This window comes from Diaporthe amygdali (assembly GCF_026229845.1).
Source record: "Diaporthe amygdali strain CAA958 chromosome Unknown NODE_17_length_903054_cov_64_435670, whole genome shotgun sequence".
Classification (NCBI taxonomy): Eukaryota; Fungi; Ascomycota; class Sordariomycetes; order Diaporthales; family Diaporthaceae; genus Diaporthe; species Diaporthe amygdali.
The window spans coordinates 715,517-737,810 of record NW_026517037.1 but is presented as its reverse complement, the minus strand read 5'-3'; the positions used below and the strand labels follow the sequence as shown (position 1 = coordinate 737,810).

General features: G+C 52.0%; 7 protein-coding genes across 7 annotated transcripts; 1 reads left to right on the top strand and 6 right to left on the bottom strand.

Moving 5' to 3' along the window:
- Positions 1–62: 62 nt before the first annotated feature.
- J7T55_005184 (uncharacterized protein) lies at positions 63–1,391 on the bottom strand (the record flags this gene model as incomplete). Its single annotated transcript, XM_053144559.1, has 3 exons — positions 63–763; positions 818–853; positions 1,091–1,391. The coding sequence occupies 3 exons, from the start codon at positions 1,389–1,391 to the stop codon at positions 63–65; spliced, it is 1,038 nt and encodes a 345-aa protein (XP_052992908.1).
- Positions 1,392–3,080: 1,689 nt separating this feature from the next.
- J7T55_005183 (uncharacterized protein) lies at positions 3,081–6,034 on the bottom strand (the record flags this gene model as incomplete). The annotated part of the gene is made up of 7 exons (XM_053144558.1): positions 3,081–3,539; positions 3,615–4,401; positions 4,456–4,928; positions 4,986–5,525; positions 5,632–5,738; positions 5,803–5,830; positions 5,999–6,034. 7 exons carry the CDS (start codon positions 6,032–6,034, stop codon positions 3,081–3,083), a joined length of 2,430 nt encoding a protein of 809 aa, XP_052992907.1.
- Positions 6,035–7,954: 1,920 nt separating this feature from the next.
- J7T55_005182 (uncharacterized protein) lies at positions 7,955–8,395 on the bottom strand (the record flags this gene model as incomplete). The annotated part of the gene is made up of 2 exons (XM_053144556.1): positions 7,955–8,299; positions 8,369–8,395. The coding sequence occupies 2 exons, from the start codon at positions 8,393–8,395 to the stop codon at positions 7,955–7,957; spliced, it is 372 nt and encodes a 123-aa protein (XP_052992906.1).
- Positions 8,396–9,929: 1,534 nt separating this feature from the next.
- Positions 9,930–12,563, bottom strand: J7T55_005181 (lpha-l-rhamnosidase; the record flags this gene model as incomplete). The annotated part of the gene is made up of 3 exons (XM_053144555.1): positions 9,930–11,675; positions 11,741–12,413; positions 12,478–12,563. The coding sequence occupies 3 exons, from the start codon at positions 12,561–12,563 to the stop codon at positions 9,930–9,932; spliced, it is 2,505 nt and encodes an 834-aa protein (XP_052992905.1).
- Positions 12,564–13,954: 1,391 nt separating this feature from the next.
- On the bottom strand, positions 13,955–15,994 carry J7T55_005180 (uncharacterized protein; the record flags this gene model as incomplete). The annotated part of the gene is made up of 6 exons (XM_053144554.1): positions 13,955–14,298; positions 14,370–15,083; positions 15,182–15,366; positions 15,442–15,540; positions 15,713–15,847; positions 15,909–15,994. 6 exons carry the CDS (start codon positions 15,992–15,994, stop codon positions 13,955–13,957), a joined length of 1,563 nt encoding a protein of 520 aa, XP_052992904.1.
- Positions 15,995–16,772: 778 nt separating this feature from the next.
- On the bottom strand, positions 16,773–18,448 carry J7T55_005179 (FAD binding domain-containing protein; the record flags this gene model as incomplete). The annotated part of the gene is made up of 4 exons (XM_053144553.1): positions 16,773–17,044; positions 17,100–17,311; positions 17,367–18,067; positions 18,125–18,448. 4 exons carry the CDS (start codon positions 18,446–18,448, stop codon positions 16,773–16,775), a joined length of 1,509 nt encoding a protein of 502 aa, XP_052992903.1.
- A 2,410-nt stretch (positions 18,449–20,858) lies between these two features.
- Positions 20,859–21,098, top strand: J7T55_005178 (uncharacterized protein; the record flags this gene model as incomplete). The annotated part of the gene is made up of 1 exon (XM_053144552.1): positions 20,859–21,098. One exon carries the CDS (start codon positions 20,859–20,861, stop codon positions 21,096–21,098), a length of 240 nt encoding a protein of 79 aa, XP_052992902.1.
- Between the last annotated feature and the right edge of the window lie 1,196 nt (positions 21,099–22,294).

Below are 22,294 nucleotides of genomic sequence, written 5' to 3'. Positions count from 1 at the left end.
AGTCCACCCACAAGTGACGTTTGCCGGACTCTATAAATCGGACATCATCATTATTGACCTGCTTATTCTATTCCATGAATCGACATAAGTTCCTGAAATGGCGCATCATCTAAGAGCTGCTGCGCTGTGATTCTCTCCGAAGGCTGATATTTAAAGCCCTTGTGCAACACATCCGATACCAGTTCTTGCTCTCTTGACCCCTTCAGATCCTCCCTGGAAAGGCCCAAAAGAGCCTCAAAAGGATAATCTGCGGTTCTTGACTGGTCATACCACTTGCGGCGCTCCTCCTCCGAGTAAAGACGCGGCCACTTGTATCGTCCGTCCCATTCCCTAGGCAGTGGTCCTATAACACGGGCCATACAACCCAAAGGACCGGGGGCGCTCCACCCGTCGAAAAGACTGGAACTAGTCATCAGAGTAGCAAAGACGCACATGAATCCCCACATGTCCGACTCGTAGGTGGGCCCAAAGCCCTCGTGGAAGAGCTCTGGCGAAACACACGGTAATGGCGGGAGGCAGTCGTCCGTTATTGGAGAGCCAGCGCGCATCGACAAGCCGAAATCGCTCAAGAAGGCTGTCTTGGCGACCATATTGGATGGCCATCCAATGGGCGCAACGAGGTCCCCTGGCCTCCAAATCCATTCGCATGTTGGCAAGGGAAACTTCTGTGGGCGACCGACTTGGTTGTAACGTTCTGAAGGCGTCGGTCCTTGGTCGAGAGCACCGGGGACAATTCCGAGCATGACGTTATTGTCGTTGATATCTGCTGGTAAATTAGACGCAATTCGAGGCGATATGGGTGTGAGTGGCCACGTACCGCGATGGATGAGGTTGTGAGCGTGGAAACACGCAACTGCTTTGAGGATATCTTTGGCCAAGCGTAACCGAGTGGCAGAATCCGAAAATGAGAGCCAGGAGCTCATATATTTATGAAGGTTTTGTCCCATTACTGGCTGAACTATCACCCAATGAGAATCTTGAGGAAATCGCCCAGGAAGAGGAAAAGCCGAAGTGCTGGTCACCAAATGGCTGTCGCCAGGATCTGATATCAGTTGTTGTAAGTGCTGACGTATTCGGCTCTCAGCCTGACCTGCCGTCGTAAGAGTGCGATGAATCTTGAGTGCGACTGAGGTACCAGTGCCGACCTCAAAAGCTAGCCATACTGTTGAGAATGCGCCGTGGCCGAGCTTGTGCTCGATGCGATAGGACTTACCACCGCCCTGGATGAGCCCACCGATGGTCACAGGATAACAAGGAGGTCCAGGAACTTCCACGCGCACGATGTAACCGTCAATGCCCTCGGTAAGTTCAGTAACTTCGTCTTCGTCATCTTCGGACACATAGACACCCCAGTCGTCGTGCAATTGGATGTTGTTGAGTGATTGCTCCATCTTTGCTGTCGCGCAGGTTGGTATCTGAGTTCTGAGATGGTGCCATGACAACTGCACTGTAGTCAAGAGCTGCTTTCTTAATCACAAGACAAGGACTCCAGAAGGTTTTCTATACTGTGCAGTCTAATATAGCTGTGCCGTCGCAAGTAGGGGGTCTGTGGAGCCTAGAGGGGCTGGTGTCAGCGTTGGGTGTTTGTGACTCAGAACACCACCAACAGGCAAAACCTTTCTATACTCTCTTCCAATTTTGCGTGTGCCGCAGGCAGATGGCAGCCTGGTACTGATATATGAGACTATTCTGAGAAAGGGGAGACTGAAGGAAAGTGTGACAAATCGAAATAATCGCTTCTTTCTAAAAGGCTAAGCAGACAGGCAGCATCTACATATAATCGGGAAGACAGATAGGAAGAAAATTGTGTGAAGTCAACGGACCAAGTGCTTGTCTCGTTCTTCATCAGGCCTTGAATTCAATAGGATAGTGTTCAAGTTCATCATGTGCTCGACCGAGAGATGTATACATGACTCGGACTAAACTCCTGCTGAGTTGTGATAAGTAACAACCGCTAACGTCATCCTTTTGATTGTTCCCACCAAGGAAGCAGCTCCAGGAACGGATGCAACAACTCGGGCGTTATCTTCTGTCCTGCAGAGGAGTCTCCCGGTGTGTATGTAGCCTCGCCAGCTCATGTCAATGACAGTCTACGTATTAATTAGCTTCGAGTGGCCTCGGCCTCCTCAGAAAAGCGAACGAATGCTGTGGACCTGAAAGCCAGGGCGAAGAGATTCCAACTTACTTCCCAGGCCCGTCGGTCCTGGAATTGTCACGTCGATCTTATTCACGAGGCAAGACAAGCTTAGCATCTCTGTGTATATGTGCAAGAAATTTTTGATCCTAATAAAACTGGCTATGGGATGGCCAAAGCTATATGCTCAACCTTCGCGAGATTAAAAATGCTGATTCGATGCCATCAACTGAATTAATAAACCTGCCGGCCAGCCAGCCGGCCGGCCGCCCGTGAATGCACTTTTCAAAACCCAACCGTCGTCAGCCCACTTTTGATCCTCCGACTTCATTCTTGTCCTGCCTCCCTCCGCCCATATCCCAACCCATTTCCCAACCCATTTCCCAACCCAGAACCCAAGACAAACCCAAACCCGATATGGCAGTAAATGTGAGTGTGAATGGCGCAATGAAAATAAGCGTATTGTCAGTCTCACCAAAACAAAAGACAAAGGAAAGAGTGAGAAAGTTCGCGTGAGAAAGATTGTCAGACCATGCGGCCTGGATGACACCGAGTTCGTATTTCAGCGTTTTTCCGAAGAGCCTCCAGGTCCTATTACCGACCATCATCCCGCCCCTCGTGTTCCTGTATCAAAGCCACTGATTCTTCTCCCCATGAGGTATCAAAATGCGTGTCTTCCCCGCCTTCATCGTCCCAGGAACTTGCAAAAAACATGATCCTAACCTCTTCGCATAAACTCATGTCCGTGCAACAATGGTATCCTGCAAGTTCCAGCATCGATTTCTTCTCGCACTGCTACCGCCTCATATTCCCATCATTCCACACAGTAAGTAATGAGGACCAAAAAATCAACAAAAGGCGCTGGTTAGTTCGGCAGTAAAGAGTCACTATGTAACAAACCATTGGCTACAGCATACTCGCGTCCGGCGGCAGCTGCAAGCGCTTCTCACGTCTGCAGCACATCCCTCTCCTCCTCGGACGGGGGCATCGCCGTCGAGTGGCTGAGATACTCCTCGTCCTTCTCCCAGGCCGCCCCGGGGCCGTGGAATGACGGTTCCGGGATCGAGCTTCCGGGCTCTGCTGGCTTGGCTGTCTCGGTGGCAGTCGCACTGGTGCTGCGCGGTGTCGCCTCGCTGTCGCCCTGGCCCTGGCCCAAGATACCCTGGGGTCCCGCTCCGGGTGGCTTCACAGGCTGGGGACTCAGGACGTTGGACGAACGTGCGATATACCTTGGCGACACGATGTCTTCCGAGCCGAAGGGCAACGGCCGGTTGGGTATGTCGTGGCTCTCTCCGCCAGTCGCGCCACCAGTGTCGCTACCTCCAGACACCTCGCCAGCGCCGAGCTTCTGCAGCAGCAACTCGGATTGTTGCTTCGCCAGCAGTTGCAGCCGCGCTACGGGGTCCTTGTAATATTGGAATAAGTTAGTCAAGTCACAAGGGCAATCTCCGATGCTAAACCGACGCCCATGCACACATACCCACTCCGACTGCTGGGGCACGCCGTCTGCCGCCGGCAGCTGGGGGCCATCGTCCGTACCCTCGTCGTCGATTCCTGGGCCACCAGCGCCCCAGAACTTCGGCCGACGAATAGGCGCAGGCGTGACAGGGAGACTGGGTCGCTCGACAGCAGTTGGGAAGTCGGTCAGTTTGGAACCGCGTCTTCGCCATTCTGCGCCGGCTGATGTCTCTGACTGGGATCCGACGCCACTACCACCCGGAGCCCGTGGTGAGACTTGACCCACGATACTGCCTGAGCTCCTATGCTTCCGGTATAATGGCATTGAACCCACGTATTTGTCAATAGCAGGATCATCGTCCCACGCGTTGACCCGTGTGAAGGAGGCCCAGGGATCAGAATGGGTGACCCGGATGGTAGGCGTGGCGGGGGAGCTTGGCTCGCTCTTGTGATCCGCGATGGATGACTCTGTCATAGAAGGCTCAGTCATCGTCGTGTGGGATTCCAGTGAAAATGTCCTCCTACCGGATGGCGCAACGGTCGAACCCTCGGTCAAAGATGGCTCGGGAGGGTATAGTTCGTCAGCGAAAACGCGGGAGGGCCTCGGCTGTTCAATTTCCCAGGGGAAGATCGGCCGGGGCTTCTCGGCTCGTGAAGCAGGTTTTTCTTTGGGTACCTCATACCACATGTTCTTCGGAGGGCTTGGGTATCGCTGAGGAGGGACGAATGGAGCTGGATCGGAAGACATCTCGTAATGCGTCTGCGGGAAATTCAGAGCCTCAGGCTTGGAATCTGCAGGCGGAGGTTGTCTGCTTGCCGTTAGCAACCGTGTTCGCACGAGCAATGGCGGGGGCATTCCTCACCTTTGAGCATCCCAGCTGTACTCGGCTGGGGGTCGCTCAGGCTTATGCTCCCTCTCCTCATGGTGTACTACAGGAGCCCATCCTTGGGGCCCCGAAACCTGCTCTTCTCGAGCCTCAGCTTTTGTCCCCTCAACAACATTACTCAACGAATCGCTAGGGACGGAAGGGGGTATATAAGGGTGCGGGACGTAGTCTCCAGGATGAGACTTCTCATGGTGGTGTGGGGGCGAAGGCTCATGATGGTGATGTTCATGAGGCTGCTCGTAGTGATGCTGGTGGTGGTGGTCAGGTTGCGAGGGTGGTGGCGCATGATGATACGCATCATGTGTGGATCTACCTTGGTGGAGCGGTGGCTGGCCGGTCGGAACAACATAGGTGGTTGTTTTTGGCTGAAATTCGCCTTTGACAAAGTACTGGACAATTTCGGGGACCTTGTGCTTCTGAGTCGCGTCCGTCGGTGTGAGGGGAGGGGACTGCCGTAGACGTCAGTTTCTGTTCAGTGACCGGTGGAGGGCGGCAAGAAAACCTACCGGCTGTCTGTAGTGGCGATCGTACACAGCCCACCATCTACCAAGCATCTCATTATAAGGCGTGCCTCCTCCAGAGGATGCTTCTCTGCCCTGAGCCCACGGCTTCTCGCTTCCGATGAAATGGACCATGTTTATGCTGGACTGGAAGTGGCGGTAAGCGGGAACATATTGGTAGTGGCCGGACGGTGTCACATTGTAGGTGAAGCTGAGGCGGTTGTAGTTGTTCTTGAAGTGCATGTTCAGCAAGCCCTGGTCTGCGCCGTCAAACGAAATACCTCTCTCGGCCATGGCCTTCAGTGCATAGTAATCGCCCATATTTGGCGTCAGGGCCATAACTCCCGTATTGAACAGATCAGGCCACCCGATATCTGGGGCGGCGGAAAAAGGGTGGTCTAAATCGAACAGCTCGTCGGGGGCCCTGTAAGCGACGACATCTGCGTCTATGTACACGATCTTTTTGAACTGGGTCTGTTTCCACAGGTTGATCTTTGTGAATGCAGAGTGAAGATCGGCGCGGTCCATAAGGTAGAGGTTCGCCGGCTTTTCGTTTCGTACGCGGGGGACCGGTATTACATGGTCGAAGACAGACTTCCGGCCAGGCCTTAGCAGGTGTTCCTGTAAGTGTGATTTCTGGGGACAGACGCACCTTGAGCTGCGTTATGACCTCGGCCGACACAGTGTCGAGCGTGACCAAGACGGCCAGTTTCTTGGTGGTTCCGGCATCGCGCAGGGAGTGGGCGAGCACCAAAGCTCCTGCTTGGAAGTCAGACAAAACGCGGGTTTCTGGGAGCAATTGGATGTATCTCGCTGGACGTACCTGGAAGATATGTGTCGCTGAGCAGAAGCTGTTGAAGCACAATTGTTAGCTCTGGTTATTCTGCTCTGTCCTGTCCTGTCCCGTCCAGTTGCTGTCCTGACTCGCCAACCCCACGGGGAAGTGTTGAGTGTGTCGAGCTCCAATGGCAGCTCCGGGCGCGGGCAGCACCAGCTCCAACTCCTCACGATCCACATACCGTGACGTAGACGTCCTCGCCGTTCTGCGCAGCCATTGTGTGCGGTAGCAGGGTGGGATGGGGGCGAAATGGGAAGGAAAGAATGCAGAAAGAGCAATGCTATGCCGCTATGCCACGGATATAGTACAAAAGCGTCGCGGGGTGGCGACTGGTGGTGAGGAGAGAAAGGTCATGAGAGCAAAAACGCGGGCGCCAGGAAACCGACGATCCTCTGTTGACCCCATGGGAATTGGGGGAGCTGGGTGCAGGTTGCAGGGAGACAGGGTGGAGGGTGGAGCTCCCTGCCTGCTGCAGCGACAAGGGAAGGGGACATGCAGTAGCTCGGCGCGGTGATAGCAGGAGTCTGCGGTTGGCCTGGAGATGCCTAACAGATGATGTACAAGTCCAAGGTACCACGTCCCACATGGCATGTCGAAGCTCGGTGACGGTTGGAGAGACTGGACGAATGTTCGATCCATCTCTCTGCCCACCGTTTGTTTTTCAAGTTTTTTTTTCTTCTTTCCCGCCTCTGCCTCTCGTGTCAATCATTTGTCACTTGTCTCTCTCTCGTCCTGTTCTTCTAATTTTCTTGTATGCGTGTACTACCTAGGTAGCTGCAAGCGAGACCACCCTTCGTGCTTCCTGCTGCTCCTGCTGCTGCTGCTTCGGCTGCACTGCAACATAACACACCACATCACGACGCGAGGCAGCACAGCACACACTGGCGGAAATGAGCCGGATTGAATTGAATTTGGCTGCTACGCCCAGCCCCTCGGACAAGCTCGAGCTTCATCCACCGGTGCACACTGGCACATTTTTTGAGTTCTGCAGGTGAGATGGTCGCGCAAGGGTCGGACCATGTACATATTCGCATCCGAGAAATTGAATCTCCTCCTGCACGTCCCTTGGGTGGTAGTGCCGCGTTTTGAGAGCTGTCTTTTTATTAGACTGTTTATTTTGCTGTCTGTCTGCTACAACGGTGAAAGCATTCCAGTGTCTCTCTCGTATAGCACTGCAGAGTGTGCAGTCTAGTATTGCAGTACATACAGAGTCAATATTCTACAATCAGCATGATAGGGCTGAGGTCGGTCATTTTCTGGAACAATGATGTGGTCTGTCATGTCTCGTTGTGTTTGCCCTCGTCGACGCCACTGATGGACATGCACGTGAATACTTTTCCTAGTCGGCGATCCCCAACGTCACTCGACTGCTTCCCAGGATACCAGGTTCAGTTCACCAGTCAGCAGTGCAGCACAGGCACAGGGGCCTGGACAATGACACGCAAACGGCGAGTGGGGCGGCAAAGCCACAGCAAGAAAGCTCTCCCCTGCAATCGCAGCCCAGGGTGATTCTGGGCGTTTCCGAAACGGGCAACCAGGTGGCTTACACGGCTGCAGCTCCTCGCCGTCTCCCGCTTTTGCTGGTTCAATTTCTCAACAACACTGGGAGGCGGCTCTGCCTGCATCGCATGCCGCGCCGCTCGCTACTGATTGTTTAATTAGCGACAGCTGCCCAGATATTGTTGGGACCGAGAAGGGCTATTGCCAGCCGACACACGGCACTATTGGAAGCCAATTCCCAGCCCTCGCCCTCGCCCTCGCATGCCATGCGACACCAGCATTGCATGACCGGCAACGCGGGGAGTCGTCCCACATTAGCTCAGTCCACGTTCGACAGGCCTCCCCGATCACGAGACTTGGCATTCAGCAGTTAATCACTTGATCCTCTCATCCTTTTCATCCGTGCTGTCTTGCGACTGTCGTCCGAAGCTCCTGACAAAGAGCAAAACTCAAATGTAACGCCACAACACCGATGCTGGACAACGACAAGCAGTTTGCCTATCCGCAACGCCTGGCTTTGTTGCCATGACGCAGCTCTCTTGTCCTCCAATCCACGGCCCCCAAATCGACATAATGCAGCGGATTGATTGAACAAGGCATATTTTCGCGCCCGTGAATCGAAATAAGCCGCACAATTTCACAGCGTCTCCGTCATCGATTTTGAGTCCTCTTCGGTTGCGGCGGCTACCGCCTTCTGCTTCGATCCCCGACCCTTTATCGGCTTGTGTACGCGCGCCACCGACCGCCCGCCCAGATGGACGAAATGATACGACCTGTTCCTGTGATGGCAGACCCCATCCGCACCGAGATAAGGCTTGCAGAACCCGCAGACCCTTGCGGGAGCTCGCTTGGCCTTCAGTTGCGACCGCGTGGCGGCTGAGGTGCTACTTGTTGCTGGCAGGCTGGCCGAGGCCTGGGTATTGCTAAACCTGGCAGTCTCGTTGTTATCCGGCTTTGGCCGCGGTGGCCATGCGACAAAAATCTGGGGAATAGACCGTCTTAGCCATCGATGTGGACATCTTTCGAGAGCGTGAAGCAGACGTGGACATACCGTGTCTTTCACTTCTTTTGCGTCCATCTTAAGCTGACCTGTGGATGTTAGATGGACATCTTCTGTTTCATACGGCGACCTCGTTAGTTATGAGAGCCACGGTCTGGGAAAATCCGTTGTATAAAAACGTCCGACTCTTGCGAACGTCAAGCAAAAGTGCTGAACAACAGGATTATAAAAAGAAAAAGACTACATGGGACTCATTGTCTAACTCTCCAGCACCCCTCGGATCATTCACTCCGAAGCACACTTATTGTTCACTGTCTGAGACAAATGCCGCCAATACACGCTACCATTGATCCGCCGGCAGGCAGCCTTGGACCGTCGCCAACTAAGAAATCCAAGTACAGTCCAAGGTGAGTAAGTGAGTTCCTATACGGGACCCACGAGAGTCAGGCGCGTGACAAAAGCAGCCAATCCAATGCTCAGGATCAACGCTGAGCTCGCCTAAAACTTTTCTCCCCGATTCGACAAGTTTTTGATGGATCTAATTCTTGTTGGCCTGGTGAGAATGCCTTCGCGTCCTGTCAAGTGACTGTCATCAGTCCAAGCCCACCATCAAAGGCCATAGCCAATAGTGGTTGCGCTTAGACGCCTGGCAAGCTAACCTAAATACCGGTCACTATACATGCTCAAGTGTGGGGAGATAGTTCTGGATGAGTAATTGGCAGAGAGTTAAAAGCCTGGCAGTCCGCAATAAAGGATATGAGAGAATTTTGGGAAGACTTAGTCAGTCTCGCTAAAATACTCTAGAGAATACACCACTTTTAATATAATGCCAGGGATGCGAATTAAAAGGGCTGTTAATGGTCAGTCAAAATAGAGGAGATTGCATTTCACGCGAGCTTGTTTCACGGCATGCTAGTACAATCCTTTCAGACTTCATGATATGCTTCAAGAAGAGCCACTCGCTATCGATCAGGCCATCAGATGAGCACAAGCAATGCAAGAGACAGACTTAAGACATGAGGCGCCCCTCACGCTCCAACCATTTCCGATCAAAACACAGCTGATCAATTTCATCTTTCGGTTCGCCTTTATGCTTACGGAAAAGAAGGTAGACAGTGGCCGTTTGTTCACCGTTATTTGCATGCGTCCACGAAACCATTTTACTGGTGTTTCACTGCGGCAAAACTCGCAATCTCTTGCACTCGAAGAAGCAGCCAACATGCCATCATTCGACATAAATGGGTGTTGTCCCGGGAAAACATGGTCCTGTGCTCACCGATAATTACGCAAGCAGGCTGACATGACTTAAATATAGGGAGGATCGCCCCGCATCCATACAACCTGACTGTCTCTTCTAAATTTCAAATACTAGGTTTTATCGCGTCATCAGACAGCATAACAAACCAAACAACACTCTTACCTTGTCGCATAGCCATGTATTGCCTCATTAATCATTTGACATGAACGTGGCACACCTGTGATGGTATCGGTCGAGATACCCCCGTCGAGTGCGAAACGAGCATGCAACAGCCCATGAACTACTTCTGTTAGTGGCCTCTGTAAAACCCATAGTGTGCAGTTCAAGGAGTCTGTCAAATTTATCTACGACAGATCATGTGGAAATATCTACGGAGAACTGATAAGTGGTGTTGCCACTCAAAGCCACAACATGGTCTCCATAGACAAAGCTGCCACTCGTCTCGGCCGGTGCCTCAATCGTAGCAGAGACATTCTGCCCCTCAACCTCCCACTCAACACTCAGATCCCCAAACGGCGTGACGACCCTCGCACTCGCCTGCTTCAGCCCCAACTGGGCCCCAGTCTCAGGCGCAAGAACCCACGACTTATACCCAAAGCCCTCGACCCCTGCCGCGGGTCTCAACCCCGCCGCCCACTCGGTCAGCACGTACGTCGGCGCCCCGCCCCAGGGGTGGCTGAGGCTGGTGAAGAGGCCCAGCCCGGGCGCCAGCGTCGCCGAGTTGACATATTCCCAGCTGGCGCCGACGTTCGTTTCGTTGCTCGCCAGCATGGCGCCCCAGAGCTCCCGCAGCAGCTCGCCCGCCTCGGCCGTCGCGTTGCCCTGGAACAGGGCCGGCAGCAAGAAGCCGTTCGTGTTGGGCGAGATGTTGACATCCGGGTCGGTCGATGAAACTGCCGACGAGTCCTTGTAGCCTGGTCCGAGGCGCAGGCTCGACAGCGCTGAGATCGAGCGGGCTGTCTGGTCTGGCGACGCTACCCCCGAAGTAATGCAGAAGGCGGTCCCTGGGACGGAGATGTCGGTGAGGTTGTAGATGGAGTACGAGTACGCTCCGATACCCTCGTTCCAGAGCTTCGCGTTGACTGCGTCGGTAAGTGATGAAGCAGCGGCTCTATAGCGCTCTGCTGACTCGGTGTCATTTATCGCGGCGGCTACGTCGGCGACACCGCTCAGGGCCTGGACCGTGGCGCACGAGACGGGCGATCCGGCGTCAGGGCCGCCGATGAACGCAAAAGGGCTAGGGAGCGTGACGAGCTCCGTGGTGCCATTGATGGTCCCTAGCAACCAGTCGATCGTCTTCTGCCACCCCTCCCAGGTGTCCCGCGCCCACTCGACGTCGCCGTGCAGTCGCACGTGGTCGCCGAACGAGATGAGCCCCAGGATCTGGTAGTCGGGCAGGCCGAAACTCCCCGCGGGCGCGGCCATCGCTTCGGCCGTGGCCTTGACGTCGTAGCCGAGGTTGGGCGAGATGTTAAGCTGCCCGTTGGCCAGTTGCGAGTCGAGCAGGAACTGCAGCGTGCCGCGCGAGTGGTCGACGCGCGACGTGCTCGCCGCCAGGATCCGCGCCGTGTGGTAGAAGTCGCCCAGCCAGACCAGCCGGTCTCGCTTCGGTCCGTCCAGGCACACGCTCGCGGCCACCTCTGCGGTGCCGTCCTCAACTAAGGCGACCTGGCTCGTGAGGGCGTTCGAGTAGAGGGACGTGCCGTTAGCGGTGTCGTGGACCTCGGCGTTCCTGAAGTAGGCTGCTTGGTCTTGGTAGGCGCCGAAGCCGAACGAGCCTGAGAAGGCACCTGTGGCGAGCGGGTAGGCGGCCCGGGAGATGTTGAAGATTTGGGTGTCGTTGATGGAGACTGCCAGGTATCCGCTTGGTGATAGTGAGGTGGTGATGTGGTGCCATGTATTCTCCTGCACTGCGAATGGGACCTCGAAAACGTCCAGTACCCAGGTAGTAAGTGTCGTTTGGTTGACAAAGTCGACGCCAAATGCCAGAGAGATGGTGTTCGGTGGCGTTAAGGAAGTGTTCGTGTTCGCGAACCGGGTCGCCTCTGGGAGCTCTCCGGTAAGAAGCATGGTGTATCCGTTACCCTTGATGGGTGCCGCCTAGAAATGGTGAGCTTCACATTGCAATCATTCAGCGTCTTTCCGTCATGGAAGTATGTACTCACAACTGACCACCAGCTGCCCCCCTTCTGGATCAAAGTGTCGAACTCGAGCGTATAATTCCCCCATGCCGTGGCTTCCGCTGTCAATGATGGACGCGAATTTCTCGCCAACACGCCTTTCTCAGCATCAACCTCCCAAATAGCCTTCTGCGAGCCCTTGTCGAAACAGGCCGCCGTGGCTGACCTGGCACCAAGTTTCCAGATCTCATCCAAAATCTCGTCATCGCTGCTGAACTGCCCAGGGAGATCCTCCGGCTGGACCGTGTCGATGGTGGCCTCAAAACCAACTTGGGAAAATGAGACTGACCCCGGGGTCAGCAGTTGAAGCGACTGCCACTTCTGGCCTCCCTGAAGTAGCGGAGCCACGAGTATCCCCGTGGTGGTGATGTTGAAAGTCTCTACCCGGAACGTATTCCCGAGCTGGTTGCTGTACGCGAAAGGCCCGTCGCTGAACGGCTGATTCAGCCCACCGAACTCCTCGGTGTACTTTACCTCGACTTGCAGTGGCTCGGTGAGCGAGGATACCTCGAAGAAAGGGTATCCCGCGCTTTCGCCGCCGTAGTTGAGCGTGGCCACCGGGGTGGTGTCGTCGAGCGTAAATGGCGCGTACTGCTGCGTTTGGACCTGTGGGGCGGTTCCAACCGCGACACCGACTGGGACAAAGACATCGTCGGCTCTTAGGTCGCACAGGTTAGTCGACCAAGTTCTGAGCAATGAAGATCTTGAAATTGAACTCTCACCTTCGGTCATGGGAGCCAATGACTCGAGCTGCAACGAGGTGTTGCGCAGCAATGCTGGCGAGGCAGACGAGCTTCTTCATGGCCATATTGGCTCAGAGCCAGAATGGGTCTCTAGAAAGCTGGTCCAACTCCATTATGATGAGATTTCAGACTCGAGGACTTGCAAGATTATATATAACGTAACCAGCTTTTTCTGATCGTCGGGCTCGGTCTATTTCACCACGAGCATTGCGTTCCTATGTGCAATCACAATTATATAGGCTAGGTAATGGCTTGGCGTACAAATAGACCCATATGACGCTGTTAATGCCACCGTGCGCAATTAGAGAACGGAACGGCGCTACAGACAGGGCCTTGCTCTCTGAACGGAGACGACTATTTGCAGACAGCCTATAGTGGGGGTCTTGCAACCCGCACAGTGGGTATACTACGCAAGCTGGTCGCTAGACGACTGACTCGGATAGAGGTAGAGCGAAGATGATATTCGAAAAATGGTGTGCGTAGAAAGGACGTCCGAAAAGACAAGGCCCCCTGAAGACCAGGGTCGTTTTACCCCGGAATTCAAGAAATCCTGGGGAAGTGCCGCGAAGATACCCCACAATATCATGCATTAAGGGGGACAGTCATATCTTGGGTCGCTGCGGGGAATGGGCAAGGGAGTTGCACGAGGCAGTTCACCGGCTCGGCTCGGTTGGGGACGCTGTTCGGTTCGTTTAGTGACAATGTATACATGCCTGCGACGTCCTTGGGAAGGCGTAGTGCTGAGTGACCGCCTCGGAGCCGCTCCGGAACGAGTAGCAGAGAGCCAGCTATGTTTTCCAAGGTACCGCGGTTCGGGAGGGGTTATTCGGTCCTTTTATATGTTCCTGGTAAAGCAATCCCGGATAATCCGTACCATATGACCGGTTTTCCCGAACTAAATGGTAGGTAGCATTTAGTTGGCCAACTCTTGATTCAGTATATGATCTGATAGAAAATCGTCATCTTCACAATCACTAATAATCACATTTGTGGGGTTCATAGTCCTCTTCGCTGGGTTCGGGGCTTGTGCAAGTAGGTTTGTCAATTGCGATCGTTTATCGAAAAGTTGGGACTCGAAAACAAATTCTCCACATCAAAATCTACTGCCAACGTATTAATACTCCTGAAGTATAGAGCAACTCAAGTGATGAACGCTCCCTGGAACGACTATTGTGCACTCACTTGGTCGACAACTTGAATACCAACTTAGTCTGCCAATCTCAAATAAACATTTATGGACTTTCCTATTCTAACATCTGAGAAATTCCCTGAATCTACCATACACCCGGTCACCGCGCAGCCATCACCACATAGACGCTGTATCTCAGTATTGCATTTGCATCCTGCAGCCCTTGAGCTGAAATTGACCGCGCTTTCAACATTGACCACTTCACTTCTCGTTCCCAGGTGGTATATCTTGACCATCTGTTGTGCGTTGTATGTACTCCATCGCTACTCATAGCTTCGGCCGGACATTACGTCTCTTCACCACCAACGCATTGCCTTGAGCGCGTATCAAATGCTTCTGATACTTGCCACTGCCTGTCTTGGGCAATTCCTCGCCAACGTCCGATTCTCCGAGCCAGAAGATATAACGAGGAGCCTTGGTGTGGTCCATTTCTGCCGTGACCCAGGATCGTATCTCTTGGTCATCCGGTCGTGTTCCCCCGGAACTTCCCAGGAAGCAGGACACTACTTCGCCGTACAGAGAATCCTCCAGGCCTACCACACAGCATTCATTAACGCCAGGGTGCTCGAGCAGACGGTCCTCAATCTCAATAGGTGAGATATTCTCACCGCCTACAAAAGGCGTCAAACCCACGGTTAGCGAATACGGAGAGGGGATTTTAATCGGGACAAAGAGGGCCTACCTCGAATAATTATGTCCTTGATACGGCCAGTGATGTGCATATATCCGGCTTGATCAAGAAAGCCTTCGTCGCCGGTATACATCCACCTAACCCCGTCCGCGTCTGACTTCATAGCCTGTGCTGTTTGGGCTTCGTCCCTCCAGTAACCTTGCTGCAGCCCATACCCGCTTGTGCAGATGTGGCCCCGCGTCCCACGTGGCACGATATTGTCCTCGCCATCCACTACTTTGGCGGCAAAGTGTGGAAGCACCTGGCCCACAGTACCGAGAATATTGTTACGGGTGTCCTCAATCGAGGTAGCGAAGGTTACTGGGCCGGTCTCAGTCATGCCGAACGCGGAAAGCATGTGCGGGAGGCTCATCTCCTGTTCCAGCCGACGTATAAGGGCCGGGGATACTGCTGAGCCTCCACACATTCCGGTGCGTACCGTCTCGATACGCCGAGGTGTCTTTTGTAGTTCCTCGAGGATAGCCAACAGCATAGATGGCACGCCGAGCAGTGCTGTTGTCTTTTCCTGAACTATAGCATCGACAGCCGCACTTGCGTCAAATGTCGAGGCTGGAAAGACAATCTTGCTACCGTGGCAAAACGATGTCAGGAAGCCTATGACGAGGCCGAAGGCATGAAACAACGGCGGCGGGCTACACAAGACGTCCTCTTCCGTAAGTTCCATTGCGAGGCCCAGGTAGCGACCATTATTAATGATGCAGACTTCTGTTGCCAACCTCTGGGGCCATGAAGATCAGTTTGCAACCTTTACCAGGTTTGAATTAGCACATATTGTAGTATTCTCTGGGTGTTTCGGTACGAACCGGTGCGCTCAATCATTGCCTTCAATTCTCGAGGCGAAAATGTATTGTTAAAGACAGCGACGGGACAGCCGATACGCCCAGCTCCAAGGAATACCTCGATGTACTGGTAACAATTCCCAGCCATGATGCCCACGCAGTCACCGCGCTTGAAGCCTCCGCCCAGTAGAGCCTTGGCCAACAAGGCGCTGCGTTGTCCGAGTCTACTATAAGTAAGACGAATTGATTGCCAGGGCACAACAACTGCTTCTCGATCCGCATACTTGAGCTCCTGTTCATGGATCAGATCTGCCAGTGTTTTGTTCCATAGAGGAGGAGAGCGTGGTCCGTAAACCAAGGACAAGGGCGAGGACATCTTGTCACTGTGTTTGCTGTTGAGTGCGTTACGTGGGGCTTCACTTTGCTGTGTAAGGGGGCATAATGGGGCGCCCTAGGTAAACAAGCATTTGCTAAGAATGTGTCAAGCTTTTATTCAGATTGACAAGTCTGAATACGGTTCGCCTCCTAAGGAGTTTTCGTACTACGTAAGCTTACTATCTGCAAGTCTGCGCGGGGTTTTGTGCAGAAGCCAGTCCGGCTGGCCCAATATGATGAACAAAATGAGTTACGCAGATCTGTAAGACGGCATTTGACATATGATCTACACAACCTGATATGATCACGTAAGCCCTATTGAAACGTTGTCTTGTTATCATTCACCGTCTCAAAATGAAGCTTGGAATTTCAGTACCTCGATTTGGAAGACGTGAAATGAACATGATGGATCATAGAAGGGCTTTTGCGGGATTCCGAGAGAAGACTGGAGAGGTCAGGCATACTGGGGATTTGATTGGAAATTGAGAAGTTGCTCACTCCAGCGCGACCGCGGGTGCGTCCACGCACAGCCTTCGGGCAAGACCGTGCATCACCCACCTTCGGGTTTACCCATCTTTAGACCACATGAATTACGCGGCTATTGCAGTAGAGTAATTCAAGTCCTAGGCAGCCAACGTGAATGCGCGTGTTCCGGCAGGCATCTTTCAAGGAAGCACTTGGCGTGGCAGCACCGAGGAAAATTTCAGATGAATGCCTTCTAACAACTGCTTGATGATAATGAATATTCATGTTTTGACATTTTCTCGGTCAGACATTACTTCCATTCCACCGTCCGAAGCTTGGTCAACGGAAATATAATTATACGTCCTCTTAAAGCGGACACAGCTTACTTAGTACCACTAGAGATTGCCTACCAACCTCGATTTTATTTTGAGTCTTTACTCATACAATCTAGACGCCAAACCTATACCGCCCCGGCGTGACATTGGTCGAAACCATTCGCTTCAACCGCCACAGGAGACGTAGGAGAGTGCGAAGTGTTAAATATTCACCAACCCGTGATGTATCACTTATACTGTCTCATGCATACAAGAGCCGAAGGGATTGAGATTAATGCAATCCGCATCCAATAAATGAGAGCTATTCAACTCGAGATAATTATGGAAAGAATCGAAGACTGCGTAAAAGTCTGGATAGGCTACTTTTCTCCTAGAGACATGTCTTGATGCGGGAGGGTTGTGCGCCTATATCAGGCACCATTTCTCATTTTCTCGGCTATTTAGTATCCCAGCTTGAATCCACCCCAGTTGAGCTTGGTGAAGACAAGGTCAGGGTCGTACTGATCCCGGACCTGTCTCATTTTCTCGAGATTATCAGCGCCGTATGCCGGAAAAGGCTTCTGCCACTCGCCAGCGTCGCCCATATAGACAAACTCGGTAGCGATACCCAGCTGCTTGTTGATTTCGTGGTGGCGTGCAAGAAGGGATTGGTGCCATGTGGTCATTCTCAGATCATCCTCCTCGCGGGCCCATGAGGTGGTAAATTGCCACACTAAGAAAATCGTTAATACAATTTTAAAATGAAGTAACAGTTCCACTACACGTACAAATGTAGGACTGATCGTCGTCGAGTCCAAAAGTATTACCAACACCGTTCGTCTTGGCGACAGAAGCCGCGGTTTTGGGGAGAAGGTTTAGGACCAAACCAGGGCGGAGACCCTCTACGTCAGAAACATCCTGAATGGCTTCAACCCAGGCTTGGTAAATTTCGTAGAGGCGGGTAGCGTTGGGCTCCATGGTCTGGTGGGCGAACTGAATACTGGAAATAGAAGTGAGCAGAGCTCCAAGGTCAACAGCTGGTTCAGGAGACTCACCGGAACAACTGATTAGGAGATATCATTTGTGAGTGCCAGTAGACGGGTTCCGTCACGTTGTGCGTACGGCTAGTCGCATCAGGAATGGCAGTAAAGTTGGAAAAGCGCGAAGGCGGCGACTCAACCTTCTCCTGCAGACCGAAGACCTGGGCACTGGGCACCTTGGTAGTCACATTGTAGTTAAGTGTGATGACGGCACCGGAAGCCACGCTTCCGTCGTCGTAAAGCACCATGTTGCAAGTCGCTTCGAGGAAGGCAGGGATGGAGGACTCGGGGAAGTTTTGTAGGGTGCTGGCGACCTGGGGAATGTTGTACGTCTTCAGCACAAACTTGGTGACAAGACCAAAATTGCTGCCGCCACCCTTGAGAGCCCAGAAAAGGTCAGGGTTTGACGTGCTGTTGGCAACGATCTGGGTTCCGTCTCCGAGGACGACGTCGTAGCTGAGGACGTTGTCCATTGTCCATCCATATTTATTGAGGAAGTAGCTGATACCGCCGATTAGGGTGAGTCCCGGGACGCCAATGGTCTTGAGACGGCCGCCAATGGTGTATTGTCCGTATGGGTGCAGAGCCGTGTAGACGTCCACCCACTTGTTGCCCGGTCCAACTTCGATCGTGTTCTCGTCGGCGTTGACCTTGAGGGCATTAACGTTGTTCAGGGCCAGGAGAATTCCGTCGTCGATTGTGTTGGCCCCAGGGTACTGGTATCCCGACAGTCAGTGGAAGCCAAATGCCAGAAGGAATCAGGTTGGATTTACGTTCATGTGACCTCCGCCCTTGATAGCGAACGGCGCTTTGTTGGTGTAGAAGATCTCAATCGCCTTGGCCACATCATCCGCAGTGCTGGGCATATAGATGCAAGCCGGGTTACGATTAGCTCTCTTGTCCCAGACGTTGATGCGCTGAGTCTCATATGCTGTGGTGTTGGGGAAGAGAGTGGCGTTGGAGGCGATCGCACTGAGCTGGTCGCAAGAGGTCTTCACGCTTTCAGTGACCAAGAGGTCCCGGCGGCCGAATTCGTGGCTACTTGCAGCGGCAGAGCCAGCCAGCAGGAGGTAGAGGACAGATCGAAAAACCATCATGAACGAGAGATGAAAGAATGATTGATGAACGAGTGATGAAAGTTCTGAGGAGAAATCAGCAAAGAAGCATCTTCATTTATCTATTGTCGAAAGCGATATTTGAGATAGAAAGGATTACCACTGAGCCCCTATTCCAGCTATCGTCATCTCTCCCATCCCCAGATCGTCTCTGACTTCAGTCTTCAAGAACGCCAAAATCGTACTAAGCCTTGCTTGTGGATTCGTGGATTCCATCGTACTGTTGGCGTGGGCGGTACGAATCCGTACAAGACCCCCTTCGCCCCCATGAGCATTGACAAGCCCACATCAATATAGAGCAGTCCACGGCAGTCGTACACCCTCCCCCCCTAGCATCTGACGTCGCTGCCGGGTGAGAAATAAAGGGGCGAGAGCATTATCACAAAGAAGATCCATAATTAAGTGGTCGATAATCGCGGTTCGTGTGGTGTTAAAAGGGGCAAGGTTTTTTTTTTAGACCGCATCAAGTCGTTGGTGCCATTCATCATGTTTTCAAGCAACCTCGTACCGAGCCTCGTACCGGTTGCTCAAGGTGGCCCGAGCGGGCTTGGAATGGCAGGTCCCATCGAAATGTCAACAGTTGGGATGAACAGGACATTTCTATTGGCGGAACCAATAGATTTGCGCGTTCCTGGGTCCCGGCCTACGTATTTCCGCGGATGACGACTACTAGTACATTCTGTTCTAGATGACAGCCCTACCTTGGTGCTTTCCCAGTCTGTCAGCCACTATAGAGAATGGTGGTGGTCGGACTCGCTTTCGGTGGACGGGCTTTGAAAGATCCGCTCAACATCCGGGAACGACCCAAGCGATGCAATGATCCAGGGACCGTGGCCTGTATCCGCTCGGGCGAGAGCTCTGGCCCTTATTCGGCGCCAAATACGTAGTGTTGCCTGGTCCGATCAACCAACTGAAGTACCGAGCCACCATGCTATCACAGCGGCCGGTGAGTGCTGGGGAAGCAACCAGTTGTCCATAATGGGCTCACAGCGCCGCGAAACAGTGGGGTAGATAAATGCGACAAAAGTCCTGAAACAATGACCAAGCATTGAAATTTCTTCAAATTACTTCCCGATCGCGACATTCTAACACTTTTACAAAGGAGCGTTCTACGTTTTAACCTCATCCCACTTGATTGCAGGTCCGTCAGTCGCTTCAACCTGAACACCTATCCCACACATCGCCATAGTTTAAGAGAATAAATAGTAAACTAAGACCCCGCTAAAGTTCTTTATATCTCTCGGGGAAATAAAAGGAACGCACCCGCAGATTTCTTAAATCTACGTTCTTGGGCGGGCGGATAGGTGTAGTTTTTAAAGCTGCTTTATAATATTTCTAAGCTAGAAACTAGAAAAAAAAAGCTAGTTTAAAAGAAAAAATAAAGAAATATAATATTATACAATTAGGCTTGTTTCTATACTAAAGCGCCTTATACTTCTCTTATTCTTAATACCTTTTTATATAGCGCTTTAGAATTTTAAATTATCCTTTTTCAGCCTATTTATATTTTATGTTACTTTTTCTTTAAGAGTATTATAATATAAGATAATATATGCCCTATTCGTTATATTTGTACTTCAGTATCAGCCCCGTATTGAAACCTTTTGCTCGCTCCTTTTCCCTTTTCCTTTTCAACAAATACATCCGAGTCGTGATCAATAGTACCCTACCTCGAAGAACCTCGTCTCTTGCAAATTTGATCGCACCGTGGCGGGATTTTCGTCATTACTAGTTTTGCGTCTTAGCAGCGCCGGGTTCGATGGGTTCCAGGATGCAGCGATCGGCTTCGAGTCGCCACAAGCCGACGGTTTTCCACATATGAACCGATGAATTGACTTTCTATACGAGCTTCATAGGTATCCCAACCCACACTAAATGGCTGTTTATAGACACTGGTTTCCGCCACTCTTCACAGGGTTGAAAAGAAAGAGAAAGGCAGCGTCTTGCAACGAGTTCCGCATTACTGCTTCGGCAGCATTGCACTATTTTGTTCTCCTTAACTACCATTGCTTGTACACCGCTTTCGGTTGGCATGAGTCGCTCAACGACGGTCGAAGATGGCTCAGAAGTGGATGCATGAGCCACAGTCTGGGGTGGGGATGACTTTATGGGCGTCTGACTTTGTTTTACACATGGCACCCATTACCCACTATCGCAGGAGGCCAAGAGTCGCTAAGTTAAGGATTTGTTGTTCTGTCCTGAATGGGCTTTTTCTCGGTGTATGAATCAACAGGGCCCTTGTCTGCTTGTCAGTTTTGATTTCCGACTATATAGTACAGCATCTCGCCCTTCTGTCCTATACATCTCAACCAGCCTATCACCACACTCACGCTATCTCCATCTCAAACCACAATTCTCACCACTACCTTACCTCACATTACTACTAGTCAAAATGAAGTTCACCGCCCTCCTCAACGCCTTGGCCGCCCTCTCCTTTGGCGTTAGCGCCGCCACCACCAACGCCCATGACGACAGCGTTGCCTGCGTTGGCGCCTGCGGCCATGACTACTCCTGCGTGGCTAACTGTTTCAACGACAAGCGAGATCTAGAGCAACGCCAGTCTGACGCTCAAGAGTGCGTCTTCGGCTGTGCCAAGGATGACTATGGCTGCTACAGCAACTGCTTCAACTAGAGAGCGTCATAGAATGCCGCTCCGAGCCAGGTGAGTATTCACAGGCAAACTTTCTTCTATACCCTGCGCACTAATGGTTTCTCTCTAAATAGATATAGCAACGATCAGGCAACATGAATTAGCGGACCACGTCGAAAACTTTTTCAACTATCGACAACCGGATTTTCTTTCGTGTTCCGTACTTTCATACCGGGAAGTCCTATCTTACCTCTGTCACCAAGAAAAGAAAACAATAGAATGCATAGACTGTGCATTCAATTGCTTCAATTGTTGCGGCTCGCTTTGGCGAGGTCAAGATTGTTCTCAATAATTCGTAGCTAGTCGTGAATAACGCGATACTTTTGAAATCCACCGTTCGCTATGTCGCTTGTCAGTGGCAGTGCACCTTTCTTTCTTGTGCCTGGCTACCGTGACATAAATCCCTATACTTATATGACAACATCATGGAATACAGCGAATACAAATGCATTCGTCTCAATGTGTGTCCGTTTGGACGAAAAGCCTCACTGAAAAAAAAAGAGATGCTCGTTCAAAGACAAACATTGCAGCAGACTCTGATACTTCTGAGTCTGGATAAAATTCAGTTCTCGACTTAGATTATTGTCATGCAATGTGAAGATCGCTCTTCTGAAATCCCAAAGACACCGTGGTCTTGGTTCGGATTTTATAAAAAGTCATATCTTTACTTGACCGCGTAGGAAGCGACGCTCTCTCACCCCATCTTTAATCCTGCTGATATTGCTTCTGGCAGTGCTTACAGGAGGTATAACACGTTGTCTTATAAGGTGGGGTCCGGTCTCGTTTAGGGTTCGGTCTCGTTCTGAACTGGCTTATACGGGCTAAGCAGAATTCCTCGCTGCTTTACTAAGGAACAGCGTTTAGATTACAGGTGTTCAATGAACGAATCATCTTACGAATTTCAGGGGATTAATGCAGATCATTGCCGCAGGCTTCAGTTCATTGCCCTGATGAATGGAGAAAGACATTATCGAAAATCAAGCCCATCGCCCCTAATGAAGACCTATTGCTTCCCAATTTTCACGTGGCGTAGCACTTTTCCTCCACTTGTACACGAATCACATATATATGTATATATATTTGGACTTTTAGCGACACTGCGCCTCCAGCGCTGCACGTTCGCAAATAGGACATGTTCAAAAAAAGAAAGGGGCCCGACTAATCTCACCCTTACTTAG